This window comes from Paramacrobiotus metropolitanus, unplaced genomic scaffold, assembly GCF_019649055.1.
Source record: "Paramacrobiotus metropolitanus isolate TYO unplaced genomic scaffold, Prichtersi_v1.0 Parri_scaffold0000010, whole genome shotgun sequence".
Lineage (NCBI taxonomy): Eukaryota > Metazoa > Tardigrada > Eutardigrada > Parachela > Macrobiotidae > Paramacrobiotus > Paramacrobiotus metropolitanus.
In genome coordinates, this window is record NW_026570230.1 from 193,932 (window position 1) to 212,660 (window position 18,729).

The following is an 18,729-nucleotide window of genomic DNA, read 5'->3' on the forward strand; positions in this document are numbered from 1 at the left end:
CGCTCACTACGCTGTACGTGCACAGGTCAGTTTTGCTGCTGTGACTGGTACGTTCACTATGTATGTTGGGTTGCCGTTTTATAATATGCCTGTGCAATGTAGTGACGCTTCCGCAGTTATGAGCTGTGACTCATATGTTACAAGGTTGCCGGCTTCCCTCTGACTCTAAAGCGGCGAAATGTAAAATAGACTGTGTGGGCGGACTTAAGCAAAGCGCGGAGAGATAAGGAGCGCACTCGAAACGGTTTGATTGGCGGTTGGGCCGGCTGCAGGCCCGTAACAGGTTGCATGTATCTGTGATTCTGATTCAGGCATGTTTATCCATCCGTTTACATTTTCCGATGATTTTCAACGGGCTATCAGTCAGTACAGCTCAAAGGTAGCTCCACATTTTGCCAAGGTAGATTTTTCTTAGCTTCAGCGTTGCTTGGCGAGTTCCAGACCGCTTGATTTGGATACTTTTTGTGGTTTAGTTACTGCTTTTTTCACCGCTAAAATCTGGAAGTGGTTTGACCAGCCGAGTAGAGAAACTACACTGTCCGCGCCGTTCCATTTCTTCCGTCGGTGGTCGACTCGCCTGTGGCCTGTGACGGTTTAGGGGCAAAATGCTTGCTCACTCCAGACAACTGATCACCTGCTTAGGTGTATTTCTGGCCTTATCCTACAGGACAGGTAAGCGCAAATCTGAATAAATGGCTTAAACATCCTTTTCAAAGAATGGATTAGCACACAGAACATTAGAGTAATTCCGCTGTCCCGCATACACTGTGGCCTGTGCCACTTCTCTGTGCCTAACAAATAACAGGTGGTCATATAGTTGCCACTTCCAACGGCTGGCAAATTCAGAAAATTATCAAATTCCTCATTTCGCTGCCTGGGCCATAGCGGAATGCGAACTGTTCATATTTGTCTGTGCATTGATAAAAAGCGATAAGGAAAGGTTTATGGGCTGATTTAATGTGCTGGGTTGGAGCACTTATTTTCGCACGGTATTATACACCGGCGAACCAAAGGGACAGTCGGGTGACAAATGGTTGATTTATAATGCAATCAAGGAGGGCAGTACTGATTAAGGGTAAACAGGAGGAAATGGGTGTTTTGTTTCGCGAGTTTTAGCTAAGAGTTTATGATGGTAGTGTTTCCGTCGGCCATTATCGAGTTCCTGTGCTGGCCGGCCAGACGGCAAGTACTCGCCGTTGTATTGTCCTCCTCTGAGGAGGTCAGAGACTTTTACTTGTTGGGATCATGGCTGTGACCTACATCTGAGGGTTGACCACTTGATGGCGTCTAATATTGTTGTGCTTTTCCAGGGTAATTAATACTAGTTCCCCGCACGTATTCTAATTAATCATCCAGTTACTAAAGCTAGCATCAGGAAGCTTGTTGGAACTCATACATTTTATTTAGCAACTACTTTATTTTCATGTAAAATGCATAGTTGATGTTGCTAAAATTGCAAATACCGCTGGGTCAATCGAGAATATGATTGCAAAAAAAGCAATCGCCTTTTAAAAATTTAAAATGATCAAACTGGCGCCGGTATAACGCCGGTTTACGAGCCAGTACCGGTTTATCTGTTGAAGATGACCAGTTGGCTGCAACTTGGGGCGATATGTATCTTTATGGGTTTATTAGCCATAAACAAATTTGCATTCTCTTTCTCAAGTGCAGCATTCTGTTGCTTGGATTTTGCACCATAGATTAGGCTCAATAGCTGTCCTTGTTCTATGAATTAGTTATTTCAGACGCTTGTTGATTTTCGATAACGGGCAAATGTTGAGTCATGAAATTATTATTTATATAGTTTTATCAGCCAATTTGCGTTTTTGCTGACAGAGAAATGGCTGTTGACAGTTATATGACAGTCCGTCATTTGCACATGAAGGCGATCAATTTTGTTTACGACAGAAGAAGAACAAAAAATTGTCATAAAAATGATCAGTATGGAAAAAAGTCGATTTTACATCTGATTGAAGGGTGAGTTGAAAAATGCACTTGTGTTGATGGCATGTGCACATGGCACATCTGTATGCAAGGTTGAAGCGCAGAAGCCTGTATGTGATTATTGTGTTCTGTCATGCTTATCGCATTGTAAAGATTTATGAGAGCATATCTAGGTGAAATCACCGAAATCCGAAACCAAAGGATAAGGAAATCACTCGTCAAGCGCAAAGCAGTGGAATTCGCCTTTTATTGTAAAACGCGTCTCTGGCAAGGCTTCCTTATAAAGGAAGCGCACGTGAACTATGCAGAACAACACAGCAAAAAAACCTGACACAAATAGCGGCGATCGATGCCGGCTATTTTCCGTAATTCATGAATTCTTTTTTATTAATGAACATCTGTCACGCTTTCCGTTCTTGCTTATCCCCTGGCAGTGTAATCGATAGGGAATACGTGGTGATTAAGGAAACTGGTTCGGCGGGAGATGATTTTTCCGCATTAGTTTGGATGGTAATTAAATTGTTGTTTGCTCTTTACGGCTGGTGGCCTAGTTTTTGCATCTCACCCAGAATGCGTGGTATTACCTGCTGGAGATAATGGTTGTGTATATGCATATAAGATGAATGTGTTCACTGCCCTTGAATGGAAACTGTTTAGTAAATGAGCGGTTGATGGAGATCCAGTTTCCACTGATTGGCCATGCCGGCTCTCATTGCTGACGGTTTTCCTAATCCGCGGCTTGAATCTTGAGATGTGGCGTTAATAAAATGGTTAAGTATTTATCGTTCCTTCGCTCAGCGACATGACTTTAAATTTTTTCGCATGCTGAAAATTTTATTTTTTTCTTGTTTTTTATATTAAATTTAGAGCCTTTTTCTTCTATCCATATGGTTGAAGTTTAATCATCCCCGTATGATGTTATTTATATTTACTGAATTCAGTAAATATAAAATTATTCGGATAATGTTAAGTAGACGTCCAACGGTTTTTTGACATTCGCTGGAGCATCGGTGCACTTTGAATATGGCTTCTGAAACAATCCTCTATAAAGTGATGGGGACGACTTGTTCCCAAATTATGATTGGTGATGTGAGGCTGGTGCGGCTTTCTCTGTCGGAAGTTCCAGCAATAATACATAACAGACCAGTAAAACAGTTTGAAGAGTACAAGTGGTTGTCATAAAAAAATGTCATGTTCAATTTTTTATTGATGTATGTCTTGAGCGTCTCCGTAATAATCATTTCTTTTGATATGACCAGACCCGTTATATCTCTGCGGTTTAGGTTCGTTTGCTGTGCGGTGTCTTTGTCCGGCTGATAACATTTTCGATTTGTTGAACAGTGTCCGTTTCCATTGTGTGTTGATTCTATGCTAACAGGCGTTTTCTTTTAACTTTTATTGATATGCAATACACACTGTTTGTGTATTTGGGTAATATTGCGTAAAAAACGATGTCCGATCAGTTTAATCGATATTTTTCGTGCTATGCAGTTGCTTCACAGCCCGTAGTGCAAAAAAATAATTGGGAACCACTAACCAACCGGTTAATCGTGGAATATTTTACGTTGGCGCTAATCGTGAAGCCCATTGCAAACCCGGTTGGTTTTGTTCTGTTAATACGTGGATAATATATTTGTTCAATAGCAACATTGCTTGGATAAGGTAGCTTAATCGAAAGAATGTCATGATCAATTTTATAATGAAAAACAAGTGGGTGGTTTATATGACAAATTTAATATCAATTACATTGGTAGCATAGTGTATCCCGCCGCGGGCTGCGTATCGCCACCTAAGATCGTTTTTCCTTTACTGCAAAGGTATTCGATTCGATATATAAAAAGATGTAGTGTTACCCGTCCGCCAGGTACGGAATTTCATGGACAAATTGTTACATGGCCGGTATTGGTTTTTCTATACAGTCATTCAACTGTATCCTTGAGCTGAAGCTGCAGTCCAGTGAATATAGCGCCAATTTTTTTCCGCTTTAGCGTACAAGCAAGTGTCGTTCGTAATCAACACATGATTCACAATCAGTATTACAATTTACATTCATTGTTAGTTTTCTTAGCTTCGACGATGCATTCTAAAAAGTTTTTTTAGACATAAAAAAATACATATACAGTAGTGTATTTAAAACTGTTTTCGCATAGGGTAGATTTTGCCATTCTGGTAAGTACATGTATCTCTGTGAATTGTAGTAGTAACATAACATGTTAGTAGATGCATGTCCTTTGCGAAATTTTGATGTTTTGTAACGGCAGGCCGATTGGCACTCCAGTGCACAGGAAACGGCGAAAATTCAATAAGTTACCAATATCCCGGCTTTTGAATTATGTTTCTAGGACAAATGCCGCTTGTCCACTGGATTTCAAGCTGCTTTTTGTAGTGGGACCATGGTTATGCGGATTATTTCAAAATCGCATTTTCTCGTCACTTGTAAGCGCTGTGAATGATCATGTCGATACTTTGGCATGAAAAGACAAATCTCTTTCACTTGATTTGCCGCCTAAATTTTAAATGATTAGTGAAAAGCGGAAAGAAAAGCATTGCTAATTTCATTGCCGGTTTACGCTTCACTTGGCAGCTGACCAGCCCCGGGGATGGGAGAGTTTTGTTAACTTTGCTTTTTGTAGTTATTTCAGTGAGTTACGTCGTATCGGTTTGTGTTGCGCTGTAGCAGTATTAAATAACGCTAAATAGTAAAGCTGTGATACCGATGCAACGAGCAATTCCATATTTTTCAAAGGCATAGTTCTAGTCTTACTGTTGTATTTTATAAATGCAGTAGTTCACGTATCTTCGACGACACAAATTGAAATTATCCTCTTCCTGCTGTAATAATAATAAAATCAGTCATTCCAACATCCAGAAGGTATCTGAGGAAGGTGAGCTTATTGTGTTGGACTTGATTTACTTATTTACTGCTTATACATGAAATTCATCATCAGAACAGATTTAAAAATTTCGTGATATTTTAGGTCTCGGTCAAATAATAATGATGGATAGTTGCGCAGAAGTTTGACATTTCTATTCAATGCCCACCAGATTCACATAAACGTCCATTTGCTTAACTTGACAAATATTATCTTTTTAGCGCTTTTAAAATGTCCGGTTTCTCAGTGATTGTCAGCATTTCGTGAATATAAGGAAATTCTTTCCTTATATCGCCTTTATGAGATTGACCACGATGGTGCGGAAATTTAGCAGCACCATAGCAGCGCTGGACTACATGGTGCGTTCCCTTGGCGAATGCCGGTCGAAATAACAACAAATAATTTGCAGTATAATGCTGCATTATCTTTTGTTTGAATCAAAATTCTGCAGTTAATCGAAATTCGAAAGTATCAGTTCCTCGATGCGCTCTTGGAACTGGATATTACCATTTTAAATTATTGGTTACTGGACGTTAAGAAAAGCGGTGCATTATGTATACAAATGCATTTCAAATTATTCGCAGAACTCATTGTTGTGATTTGGTAGTCTAATAGTGATTCTGTCCATTACGTTATATGTTATGTATTGTCTACCTGGGAACGTGAAACGCCCTGTATTGCAGGAAAATCACTCTCACGGACACGTGCTGAATTATGTTATCGCGCCTGTTCACATATTTCTTTTTAAGAACTTCGAGAATTTGTTAACAAATTAAAATTATCCTAATTAATTTTGGAACAGTGTTTAAAAATCGTAGGTTCCGAAGCATTCAGCTAAAATTATACAGTGAGCTGAAAGCTAGCTTGTTGTGCTTTTCGCCGCGCAAATCAGGTAGAAGACGAACGATACCGCTTTTCCGGTAATGCAACTCGACCAGTGTCGGTGGGTTTGAGATGTGGGGTCGGAAATATCAACCGAATGGAGCTGAAAGTAATAATACACAGTTGCGCCAGTTGATCAGTTGGACTTGCAAACCGAAAATGGGACTTCCGAGCCGGGAAACTGAACGAATGTCGCGATTGTTCTGTTTGTACAAATTGACACGAGATTTAGTGGCGCAGCATAAATATCTCGCTTGCCTACCTACCGGTTTGCTATTATACATTATATTATAGTGACTATAGTCGATACCGGTTGCTCCATTCCCGGCTTTATGTGCCGTGCATTACTCACCGGCTACGTTGACCCATATTTCGTGAGGGATAGATCATATTGCTGTGTGGGGAGAAGGCCGGGGTTGCTGGGCAGACTGCTACAGTGCATTTGTAACGCATTTTTATTGCTAATGGAATTGGCTACATTTTGTCCAAACCTAATGTAGCATTGTGATGTTGTAAAACGAAGCGTATAACAAAATAAAATTTTGAAGTTAAGCACGACTTCAAAACGCGGGGCTCTGCAGCTAGGTGCAGCTAAGAATAAATAAAGGAGTTTTTGTGTAGATCATCAGATTTCAGTTGTCTTAGCACCGGAAGTGACCTGTCCGTTTTGCACGAAACAGTACCTTGTTGCATCACCTACACAGATGCCAGTTTTGCAACTTGTACCTACGTAAAGGAATCGTAGTGGTGTCGAAAATTTATCATGTTGGAAATATTGAGCCTAGGCGAAGTATTATCTATAAAGGGCAATATTTGTTTGTTTGCACATTGCTGTCAGTTGGCTGGTTTCAAGTGGCCAGCGTCCTTCTGACTCTATCGAAAAGGTTGAATTCCACCGATCCAGTTCCCTTATCGATGGGTTATAATGCAGGTGGCTGTTAAGTACGCTCGTGGTCGAATGTGTTCGTATTCGTAAATTTGCAATGCTTCGCATACCTTTTATCCGCTCGCCAAATCTTTCTTTAATCGGCATAGCAGAGCATTGTTCACTCACATAGACCAACTCTACACAGTACTTCTCAAGTGTTTTTTCATCTGCGAAAGATGTCGAAAGTGGCATTTGCATTGATCTGTATGAATGAAAGTTTGCACCACAATTTTTTTATCCGTTCTCTGCCAAAAACACTTCGCTAATAAACGTTTAGAATTTTTGCATTGTTAGGACTGTAGGGTTTATCTAACTTTTTTTCATCTGTAAAACCACTTTACAGTCTACAGGTCCTACGAGATTTTAGTTTGTAATGGTAGCCTACACACTGTGCATGATTGAAAAGTTTATATTTGCATAAGCAAACATAAAAAATACATATATAACTTCCGGGTTTACGTACATAGTACACTTTCAGTTTGTCATAGTTTGACGTATTACACAGTCTCACTGTTAGATCGAGCGACATTTCGATTGTGCTTGAGCCGCTGGTTGTGTTCTGGTGAGCTGGCAGTTTGAAAATCACGGAGCAATATATACTCTGGCACGTAAGGACACTAGAAAAACAAATAATTCATCACGTCAGATTTATAGAGTTATAATTCTAAGTTTCATTAATTCTATGGCTGCGATAACAGTTTCCTGTATGCGCTTACACTGTAGCGTTACGAGGATTTTATAACAAACATGGCACAATTTGCTAGCGTAGCCGGAATTGTGACATGGAAATTATATGCTTACATTGTCAGATCATCCCATGATGAATTTTGATGAAGAATGCTCCGGCTTGTCCAGTTTCCGATCGGTGCTCGACAGTCCGGCGTTTGATAAGTAGGATAGGGCCGTTAATAATCAGTCATTGGAGTTGTTGGCCGTTGTCTACTGTAACGAAATATTGTAGACTATAATCTCTTCGACTAACCCATTAGGTCCATTTTCCATGGACAATTGATTAGACTTGCTGCCACGGCGCAATGCGCCGACTGACCAGGCTATCCTGGAGGCCATCATTTTTCTCTCTATAACACAAATCAATGCAATCTTTACATACTGCTTTTCTTGTCAGTTAATAACATCTTTCAGACACAAGAATTGAATATTGTGCATCAATACACAGGATCATAGTTGCGGATTGACAGGGCAGTGGCTCCCGTCACGCGAAAATCGTTGGACTCGCCACCAGAAGTCGGAGTTATAATTAATGCACCTCTTCAAACCGCTTAATCAAAATAGTCGTTGTTGTTTTTCTTTGTTTTTACGCTTTACAGTTGGATTGAATTCTATTAGGCAGCATCTGTAGGCCGTCCGATTAGCAAAAGAACGTGCGGTCATACTTTAGCCACGGTGTATAGTGCTTTAGGCTTCTCTGCGTGTTGAATATGTTTACAGCTTATGATGCGATAGATAATATTGCTTTTAATTTTGATGTGAGAGCAACTTGAAAGTGTTAACTTTGTGGATACTGTATAATTAGGAAAATGCACTGTTGCCCAACAAGCATGTAATACAGAACCGCATATACGGGACCGGGGACAGTATAAATTTGTAGTCCGACAAACAAGCACTTAATCGATGTTGGCGCTTATACAGCATGGGAATCAATTGTAGGTGATGGTAAGAAGTTTAGTATTGCATTTGATTAAAATTTAAAGTGGCTACTATTCGGGGTGTTCCTTGACACTTGAGAACTGGGAACCAAGCTGTGTGACCGACCAGCGAGATCCGTCAGAATGAAGTGCTTTTCTCAGCAAGCCAAATATGCACCATCGGCCAATTGAGTATGTTTGACCAGACAACATGCAGCTAGTGTGGATGCGAACTGGTCAGTTTTATTTCTTCAAATTATTGACCATCCGCCAATTCCCCAGACGGGTTTTTAATGATTCCAATAAGCGTAAAATAAAACGTCACGCCGAACGGCAAGTTCTGTGATGCCGGCCGACTTTTCTGAATAGGACGTGGTGATTAAATCATTTTATTGTAATATTCCGGCAATATGGGCGGGGGTTGTTTCCAATGGGCTCGCTATAATCAGCGTTGATTAATTAGGTTTCATTAGAGAATACTGCGCTGGTCGCTCGCACATGCGGCTTAATTATGGACTCTTTTGTATTCGGAAGGGTTTGTGCGCGGCGCAACCCGTATGGTCTCAAGGGAATGGACGCGGGTGATTTTTTCCCGCTTTGGCGCTACTGTGTGCTACGGGGCAACATCCCGTTTAACTCTCGTGTCCAGCCGGGTTTAAGTGTGCGCCAATCGATGCGCAGTACAAAGCGAGGGATCGGTAATGAATTTTTAATTTGTATCGCTTGTTGTTCACTTGGTCAAGAAGGATGAATGGGTAGCTCGAAAGGCAAATACTGTAGCATGTATTTGCATACTTAAGTAACCCAGATGGTCGTTCCTGGTTACCCAAAATCATAATTTTTTCCTATTCCAGTTTTAACACTCAAACACCACAATCTTTCAGAATTTGTTAAAGGTGTGTGAAATCAATTTTCGTTCACGGGCGTATGGGAGGGCGTTATGGTGGCCCCCTGCGCGCGTAAGTGATGGAAAGTATCAGCTGTCCAGCAGATTTTGCCGGAGCAATATAACGACGGGGTATCCGCACCTATTAACGATTGTTTAAAAGAGGAAAAACGCGCCATGTTTGTAATGTGTCACAGCCACTTTATTCTGATGGGTGGAACGCTTGACCAGATTTTCACTGGCTAATTCCCGTGAGGGAAACGGATGTAAATTTTGTCTCATTTGTCTTGGCGGCTGCATTGTCACATGGCGCAGTGTTTAGGATCGGAAATCAGTTTATGAGCATTACTTGTTACTATTTTGACCTATATATTTTCCATACTGTGTCAGCACTTTGTTTGTGTGCAGATCAATTGATAAATTCGAGCAGGTGGTTATGCGCTCGCATATACGTAATTTACAGTGCGGAAAAACAGCACCGCAGAAGTACATATGCGCGTAGTGAGTTTGTTTTCTCCTCAAGGATTTACAAAATATTCACGAGTCTATGAGAAAATAGCGCTTTTGTTTATGTAATAACAAAGCGATGCGAGGGAAACGGCCAGTAATCCTTCCGTGAGTGGGTGTTCAAGCAGCGTCGCCTGGAGTGGTGTGGTCACACGCCCGGGTGCAGAATATGGTTTACAGGATGATTACGAAGATTTGTGTTGAATTGGCTGGGGCTTAATGAAGCGCGGTAGCAGATGTATTAAAAGGTAGAACTAGTGACCTGTAATTGTTAATGGAAAATCAGTTAAACTAGGTGGAATTCAGCATGCTTTTAAATACATCGGGCATTCTCTCCCTGCGGCGGCAGCGCCGGTTAGATGAAGCGCACGTCCTTGGCGTGCGTGAGTTGCATTAAAAGTATTAAAACCGGGGGATTTCCTGCACAGAGAAGAGAAAATCCGACGGGGGATTAAATGCCGACCCTATGCGACCGTTGGGGATTTTGTGGGTGCACCCTGCATCCGTCGATAATCGTTTGTTGGCCAACATAACCTTAACATCACAATTCTTTGTTGGCTCGTAAATCTGCCGGCTTCGTTTACGATTAATATGTATGGCATTGTTAATAATTTTCTTTCATACTTCTTGGCGACCTTATAGTTTTATGAAATCAAAACTTCTGAAAGCAGGTATATCTGTAAGTTATCCCTGTCCCTTGCTAAAATATTGATATACACAATTTAAATTTGGTGGCGATATTACACAGGGATACCGTGAATGATATTTGCAGATTATTTTCATATAAATTAAGAACGTAAAATATCAGATGTTCGGTTATTCTGGACGGACCGTCATCACTGCCTGCTTTTACCTCTAAACTTCTTTCCGTTCATTTCGGTAAAATATCTTGCAAAATTGACGACATTCTTATTGATAATGTGCCATAACAACACGGGTGCGCTCGTTTGCTCGATGAGATTTAGTAAGCAGGTTAGAATATCTGTGCCTGTCTTTGGATGGTATTCTTTTCTAGTGTCTGCGCTTTTAACGCTTGACTGGTAAAACCAACAGTAAAACTTGTTGGGCATATTTTTCTACCATTATAATCAAATAGCCCTAACGCTCTTATTTTGACAAGATATATGTGTAATGTGTATAACGACGGTGGTATTGAAAGCGAACAAGCCAAGTGGAGAAAAGGGTCTCAATCAGTATAATTTTTCCTACCGGATCAGCACCACGTAATTACACTCGTAGTTTTTCTTTTGAAATTCAAATACAAATGATGTATCGTGGTGCGGTCGTGCTTTTACCTGCCGGAAGCTAATATGATAGTGGGTTAACCTGTGTGCACGTGTGATTCTTAATGGGTGAGCGGGGTGAGCATGGTTATTGATTGTTTTCTACCGGACACTGCATGGTCCTTTTACAACAATATTGGCTTCGCTATGCATGATTAATATACAACGTGATTATATGTTTGCAATAAAACTGTCCTGTCTGTGTAAATAAATCAAATCCCTTCCTAAGCCGCTTAGGGGTCTGCGGCACGGATTTGGGTTAATGAGCTGGTGAATAATTGCTTGTGCAGAGCCTTGGCCACATACAAAGCACTATACCTAGAAACGATCCCTAATTTTTTCCTTATTTGCGATGACCTGTCCCGTCATTGCTTATTCGATAATGTTACCAGAATGTGCTTACCGGTTAAAAAGCGGGACCGAAATTTCACAACCATGTTTTCGTGTTACATCTTTGTAAAAATACGGTGCGAAAATTAAAATTTATGTGTATTGAAATCAAAAATTAGTTTTATTAAATTCGAAAGAAAACGTCCCTATCGATCCTTTAGGGCGCAACAGCGTTCAGCATAGGAGCTACTGATTAAAGTGGAGCATTGGTCTAGTCAATACTTCATAGAGAAGGATTTCAAGGGAATGCGATAAGTTGCGGATGAGGACTCTTAAATATATTATTGATAAAGATCGAGTTAAGACCGCGATGATGGATTTATACGGTAGGTTTTTAAAATTTACTTAACCCGTATCGAAGTTCAAGTGGTTCTCGCCGGCTGACCATGGGGAAACCTCAGGTTTTGTCATGCGGCAAGTATTGGTTTCTGGACCGGAATTATGGATGATGCCATCCAATTTCCTTTTTCTTGTGCCGCCACGTTTAGGGCGTTGGTCAGTGTAGTCGGCAGTGTAGATGTGTGACCAGTGCGGTACAATCCGGTTTTATCCCGCTAGCATTCGATCCCGGAAAGTGTTGGTAATTGGAAGCTTGTAGCTTTTAGCCTGATTTAGCCGATCAGGTTACACTGCGGCATGCACTGGACAGTAGAGTGCTTTACTGTACCTCTACGGGATCTGAGAGTGTGTGTGGGGGATTGGGAAGGGGGAAAATATTTCCATTTTCGTTGCATGTTGACTCGACCTCAAGTACTTTGTGATCCCCATCTAATCGGGCTGGAATATTTGTACAAGGCTAATTACCGTAGTCCACTGGTCAACTGCAGCCGACGACGGCATTCTAATTGCTCCAATGTATCAAATGCAAAGTCCCGGCACGTGTCTAGCTTCATCAAAGTATTAATGAGCTTGCATCGCTGTCATTGTACTTTTCAGTCATTCTATCGAGAAACGAGAATACATTGCTTCGAAGCTTTCCATGAGCTGTAGTTGAAATTTCGGGTGTTTTCACCATCAGAAAAATATAACTCACGATTTACGAGAACTGTATACGTACAATTGATTTAACATGAATACTTAGCTTTGCAATAGATATTTGCTTGGTGTACTTTTTTGTGCAGCAGTGCTCGAAGACATGGACAAAATCAAACAAAATTGTTGTTGAATAATTTTAAAGCATTGAAATACTGCGCGAACGACTGGAACATTCACTGCGTTCTTGGTCTCGGTTTTCGTTCCAGAAAACAGCGACAGAAGGTGACTGATAACCGTAGTGAAGCAGAACAAGAATTGTTCTGTTATAAAACTTGACTGCCATATAGTCTGATTATTCATCCCAGTCGATTAGCAATATCGGGCACAAAGATTTCCACTCATCTTCAGCGTTATGCCCACACCCTGCTGTATACAATACCGGTTCATCCAGCATGCTGTCAGGAAAAGTAATATATTTCATAGGAACATCTGTAGTTTAAGCGCTGTCGGTTAAGAGTTAACGCGTGTTGGGTTAATTGTTAGATGTTTACGTGTGCTTGACTAGTTCACTGAACGGGGATGTGGCGGAACGGAGGGGGTCGTGTGTGCTGCCCCGGTCCTGAAGAATCACTTCTCCACCCTCGTCCCAGTTGGTGGACGACGGCTAGCATATGTCCAGTGATGAATTTAGTTCAGTTTAAATATGACTACCTGGTAGTTAGAGCAGGATAATGTGTTTTCAAATAAGTGGTAGTCTGACGAAGGGTTGTCATTAGGAATTATGGATTATTTTCTCCTAATTCTTATCATGCTTCCCAGTTTTCTTTCCACCTGGATAAGCTGTGTAATGGGTACATCTTACCGGAATCTCAGAATTTTGCTTGGATTTCCGTCAGACGTTTTAAAGTTTTTTGTTTTGCAGCTGCTCAAAATGACCCGAAATTAGTCCTCCAGCCCGCAACCGGAAATCTCACTACAGCCATCGACAGCGATCCCTTTATAGAATGTACTGTCCAACCGCAGACCGCCAAAGGCGCCGTGGCCAACGTCCGCTGGCTGGATCCAGAAGGCAATGAAATCGGCGATAAAGGACTTAATAACAGGTATGCTGTAATCGCTCAATATAAATTGGTTCTGGTCATCAACGATATAAATTGTGAAGCTGTTTGCCCGGCGGTTAAAGAAAAACTGGCTTTTAAAAAAAATAAATTGGCGGTTAAAGAAAATTAAATGCTGAATTTTTGCGAAATATCTGCTATTGTCGCTGTTTATTTTATTTGTGAATAAAATAAAATGTTTTATTAATTTCACAATGTCGGAAAATGTGCAGCGGCATATAGAAAAGAAATCTTGTAAATGGTATTCGTTAAAATATTTATTTATTCATCGTAGAAAGTACACAAAGAACGCATTTGGTGGAACTTTCGGGCGTAGTCTGAAATTCTTCAAAGGCCAAAAGGACGATTCCGGCCTGTACAAGTGTGTGGCAGATTTCTACGGTCACGACCGTCTGGAAACAGGAGTGTATGTGGTATTCTATGAGGATATCAAATTCGAGGATGCCCCGACGCTGCAGCATCCCCTTTTGAACACTGCTGGTAAAGTTCGTTGTCTGGTCAGCGGCAATCCGGCACCCATCGTCGAGTGGTGGCACAATCAGGCCATTGTAACATCCGGTAAGACAGCGGTAAACAGGCGTGTCGTGATGCCGTTAGTAATATGGTAATGGCGTCGATTAACGGTGTATTCCTCGGGGATGCGATGTTTATGCGGTAATGCTGATGAGCAGGTGGGCGATATCGTGTGGAAACGGATGGATTGGTCATCGAGGATATCGGGGTGGAGGATAATGGTGAATATACTTGCACTGCCGCTGTGCCGGAGATGGGCCGGAGCATCGAAAGACAGATCAATGTGGAAGTTCACAGTAAGATACGTATTCTTCATCAGTTTACGGTCATATCCAGATGGTTAATTATTGAATAGATAAGTAATAATTCTGAATAATGTTTTTAGTGTGTAATCAAGAACCGTTTGCAGAACACAGCTTGCATTTTTGGGAAATTGTAAATATTACTGAAACGATCCAAAATTTAAATTTCAAAAAAACAACCGACATCTTTCCGTTCGAGTACTACTACTACTAGTGCTTACCTTATAAACATATTTGTGTAAGTATGTATTGTATGGATATTTAGTTATGGAGTAATGGCGAAAATAGATTACAATTATTAGAATAAAATTTTGATACTGGGAACAAACAGTTTTCCGCCCAACGGCTGTCTTTGCTGTTTGCGAATATTGCGAATTTCTCTGTCCAGGTTAATAGGGCGTAACAAGTTCTGTATAGCGCTTGTAGTTTTAGAATGGTAATGATTTTAATACCTATCTTTTCGATATTTATAAGGATGCTTTCTCGTAGGTGCACCCGAATTTAAAGCTGACGGCTTACCGAAACCAGCCCGCGGTTTGGAAGGTCGCAGTGCCAGTATGGAATGTGAAGCTACCGGCATTCCGATGCCAGAAATCAAATGGATTTTCGTTCCTGTAAGTATAGTCAAATTGAGTTGAACATTTTGAGAGCTTATTGTTTAGTAACTTTTCCAAGTGCAGCTATTTTTCATAAATACGAAAATTTATTATCTAGAATGGCGAAGATGTGACCAAGCTGGAGCACGACGAACAGAAAACACGCCGTCACACCGTAGATCCTGTAACTGGGACCATGAATATCAACGATCTGAAGAAAGTGGACCAGGGTCAGTACAAGTGTATGGCCGAGAATGCCGCCGGTCGCAAGGAAGAAACCGCTGAGCTGTTTGTTGCGGAGAAGCCCCGTTTCGACGTGGTGACTAACACCACCATGCATGAGAACAAATCAGCGACCATCGAGTGTACCGTGCGCGGAGATCCCGCTCCCACCCTTCGCTACATCCGCGAAGGCACGGAACTGCCCATTACGGCCGACACCGATCCGCGTTACGTGTTGGTGGAAAATGAGCGGGAGTTGCGGTTAACGATCAACGATCTGCAGCGGAGTGATGATGGACTGTACACGTGTGAAGCATCCAATGAAGCCGGTGTGGAGACGAAGGCCTCGCACATTACGGTGCAGTTTGCGCCGTCCTTTGCTAACACGCCAATGCACGTGGCCAAAACGTGGATGGGCAACCTGGAAGCGGTGAATATCACGTGTATTGCCGAGAGTATTCCCAATGCGACGATTCGGTGGCAGCAGAGGATTATCAATTCACCTCATCATCTACCTACGAAAGATATCACAGAACAAATGGAGCAGGATGGTTATAAAATCGAAAACCGTGGACCTTCTAGCAGTCTACTGGTAAATATTCTTGGAAGCGCATCGCATGCAAAATATCTTGAAAAATGTTGGTAAATTGAAAATTTTCTAGTAACAGGCTACATATAAAAAAATTGGTGGGATTGCAGTTAGAGCCTTTTTATTTGATTATTTTTTGTTTAGGTATCCGCTGTGTCTTATGACATTTTTGGAGAATATCTCTGTATCGCCAGTAATGAACTGGGCGAATCGACCCACGTTGTCCGACTTCTCCAGGCCACGGTGCCTAAACCCATCGCTTCCGTGCGGGTGGAGGAACTGACAGCCACCACTGTGCGATTCGAGATTATCAGTCCCAATGACGACGAAAACTTAATATTAGAAGGATATGATGTGTTTTATATAAAAGTGGCAACCGAAGAAAACTTCCAGCAAGCGCCAGCGCGTAGCTGGCCCATCGGTGTGCCCTACACTGTTGAGGGTTTGGAGCCGGGTCGCAGCTACCGATTCCGTTTCTATCCCAAGAACAGAGTCGGCGTGGGAGCCGCTTTCGATAAGGAAGTTAGTATGCCGGAAATCGGACCGCCTCGACCGCCGACTTTCCTTCCCAATGGAAATGACACCTCGGGTGAAGCTACCCGGTACCGTCTGCAATGGCAGGAACCGAACGATAACGGAGCGAAGATTGTTGAGTACAAGATCACGTACTGGAAGGTAATGATTGCAGAAAAACAAGGAAGTGAAGTGTGAATAATAGAACCAAATGAACCTTTTATAAACAATTTTTGTAGAAAAATAGATTAATAGATGTATAAAAATACCTTGTAGTTACTGGAACAATTGCGCATGGGCATATAGATATAAGTATTAATGCAATATAAGTATCGAGAGAAAAATCCATTCAAGTTTGGCCAATGAATTTCGATTTCCGTACTGAGGTACTTCATCGCTGGGTTGTGCGGTTTAAATATTTTACATCACAGAAAATATCACAACTCTTTTGGTAACCGTAGAGTAGCACACTGTAAAAACGTTCTACCCACTTCTGGCATTTATTTTCTATTGTGTCAATTCTCGATATGCGTACTCTAAAGGAGTCTCTATCCAATGCTTTTATGCTGCTGGAACTTTGGTGCCATTTGTAGGTCTTTTATCACTTTATTTCACTGTTGAAATAATTTTTGAAACCTTTTTTAGGCATCTGAAGGTAGAGAAGCTTCCCGTGTTGTAACAACCCGTGCACCTGCCAGTTCCTACGTGCTGACCGGTTTGGAAGGAGGGACCACGTACCAAGTGGAAATTGTAGCGCGTAACGAGCGGGGATTCAGTGCCCCTCTTGAACTTTTTTTCACAACTGGACATGGTAAGCACCGAAGAATTGTTGGAATGTGTGTTGCTTTCCCCGTTGCCTGCTGCATTTGTTGTTTGACGCATTGCTTTGCTTGTTCCCCCGCGCTTGGCTTATAGGTCGCTTTTCATCGCACGCTTTGAGCTCCGGTAAGTCGATTATTCCGATGTCCGATGTGTTCCCCTTTAATTTATTTCACAGTCCCGCTTGTTGCGTAGCTTGTGCTGTTTTTCAGTTTTGTATAGATTCGCTTGTACATTTTTTGAAGTTATCATTGTACGTTGCAGCTCAAGGATTTCACAAAATTGACCCGGTGGAAGGTGATGTACAGTTGTCGACACCGGTTATAATTGGAATTGCCGTTGCGGCAGGATTATTACTCGCCTTAATTATTGGTAAACAATCATAACACCCAAGTTCACAATTTTTAGCCATAACAGAAATTCTGATTATTATTTGTTTGTATTTTGCAGATTTAACCTGCTTTTGTACGAGACATGCCGGTTTGACTCACTGGCTGGCCACTCGTCTTTGTGGAAAATCAGAGAAACTCAAAAATCATGATGTAGAAAATATTCGCCATACAGAGACGTAAGTTGCGATCAATCGGGCATGTTTGTTGCTTGACAATGCTTTCTAATAAACCGTGCTGCATTGGGCTTCGTGTTGGGCGTATTGGTGTCCTGTTGATTGTGCTTGTGTGGGTGGTGCATCGCTTGCGAAAAATGTCTCCGCGCTTCGCAAACACATTTGAACACGAATGGATTGTGTTAAAAACCTTTTTATAGCGAAATAACACGAGAAGAAAGAGAACCTCTGACCACACCAAAACAAACAGCCACATACGTCAGAACCACGACGACCTTTAAGGAAGAGAAAGAACCGGAAGATAAACCCTCGCCACAGTAGTTCCTGAGTGACTGGCTAATATTTTCTGTAGTTTTCTCAACATGTAAGGAAAACTAACGCCCTCCTCTCCCTCCTCATAAATTCTTTGGGATTTTGTTTCCTTTCCGTGCACGTGACACCCTGTTACTAATACCAACCGTTATCTTATCTTACGAATTAGGGATCAGTAATTCATTTGCAATATATTAAAATTAATTTGCTGTTTTGTAGTGATCAAGTGGATAAAGCATCTTCGTATCTCATATTCAGCAATTTGGCATATCACGATAGTAATAAGCAGAATGGATCTAACACGGCCAACCGAACACAAAGCGACGACACGAATCTGTACGAACGTATCGCGGATTCGGGATTCTGCGAGGGCGATGAGCAGGGCAGGTATCAAGTGGGTGCCACACGGTCCTTGTCCATGGGCAGCCTGGTCCAGTTGGAAACCGATGTATAGTTGTTTTGCTCTTCTGTTTTTTTAATCAGTGTCGATTGTCTCCTTTATAAATCTCCACGTTATTACTTTTGATTGCCTTTTGTTGCCCCCGCAAATGCCCCGTTCCTGTGCGCATCTCAGTGGTCAACATGTTATTTAGTTTAAACATTGCCTCTAGAGAGACGTTTTTCTCGGAAAATGATTTAGTGTGATATTTCTTTGGTTATGTTTGTGCCGGTCTCTGTCTACGGCCCTGAACGGTATTGTTGTATGTTGTTTTTTACATTTCGGTTTTGAACATGAGTACTTCTATAAGCAATGTATTATGTACGGTTTAAAAAGAATCTCTTCAGCATGATGGATATATGCGCCGGTTGCGACGTGATCTGTAAGATAGTACTTTTACTCCGAAAACCCAAAATTAGTACAAGTA

The 18,729-nt window shown here is 41.5% G+C and overlaps 1 protein-coding gene across 3 annotated transcripts; it reads left to right on the plus strand.

Annotated features, from left to right (window-relative positions):
* The first annotated feature begins 315 nt into the window (after window positions 1-315).
* LOC129583196 (fasciclin-2-like) lies at window positions 316-18,658 on the plus strand. Of its 3 annotated transcripts, XM_055474883.1 has the most exons (13): window positions 318-672; window positions 13,237-13,417; window positions 13,707-13,990; window positions 14,104-14,241; window positions 14,737-14,861; window positions 14,962-15,657; window positions 15,799-16,329; window positions 16,813-16,978; window positions 17,083-17,112; window positions 17,251-17,358; window positions 17,437-17,554; window positions 17,752-17,915; window positions 18,083-18,224. In XM_055474883.1, exons 1-12 carry the CDS (start codon window positions 606-608, stop codon window positions 17,870-17,872), a joined length of 2,565 nt encoding a protein of 854 aa, XP_055330858.1. In that variant the 5' UTR covers window positions 318-605; the 3' UTR covers window positions 17,873-17,915; window positions 18,083-18,224. The 3 variants fall into 3 exon arrangements, with proteins under 3 accessions (XP_055330856.1, XP_055330857.1, XP_055330858.1); XM_055474881.1 differs by lacking the exon at window positions 17,752-17,915 and having other exon boundaries at window positions 316-672; window positions 18,083-18,658; XM_055474882.1 differs by lacking the exons at window positions 17,083-17,112; window positions 17,752-17,915 and having other exon boundaries at window positions 317-672; window positions 18,083-18,658.
* The last annotated feature ends 71 nt before the right edge of the window (window positions 18,659-18,729 follow it).

Bases quoted from the DNA above. Each gene is read 5' to 3' on its own strand.
- LOC129583196 (XM_055474881.1), top strand. From the start codon at position 606: ATGCTTGCTCACTCCAGACAACTGATCACCTGCTTAGGTGTATTTCTG. The intron at 14,242-14,736 runs GTAAGATACGTA...GCTTTCTCGTAG, and splicing joins GATCAATGTGGAAGTTCACA to GTGCACCCGAATTTAAAGCT. The intron at 16,979-17,082 runs GTAAGCACCGAA...CTTGGCTTATAG, and splicing joins TTTTTTCACAACTGGACATG to GTCGCTTTTCATCGCACGCT.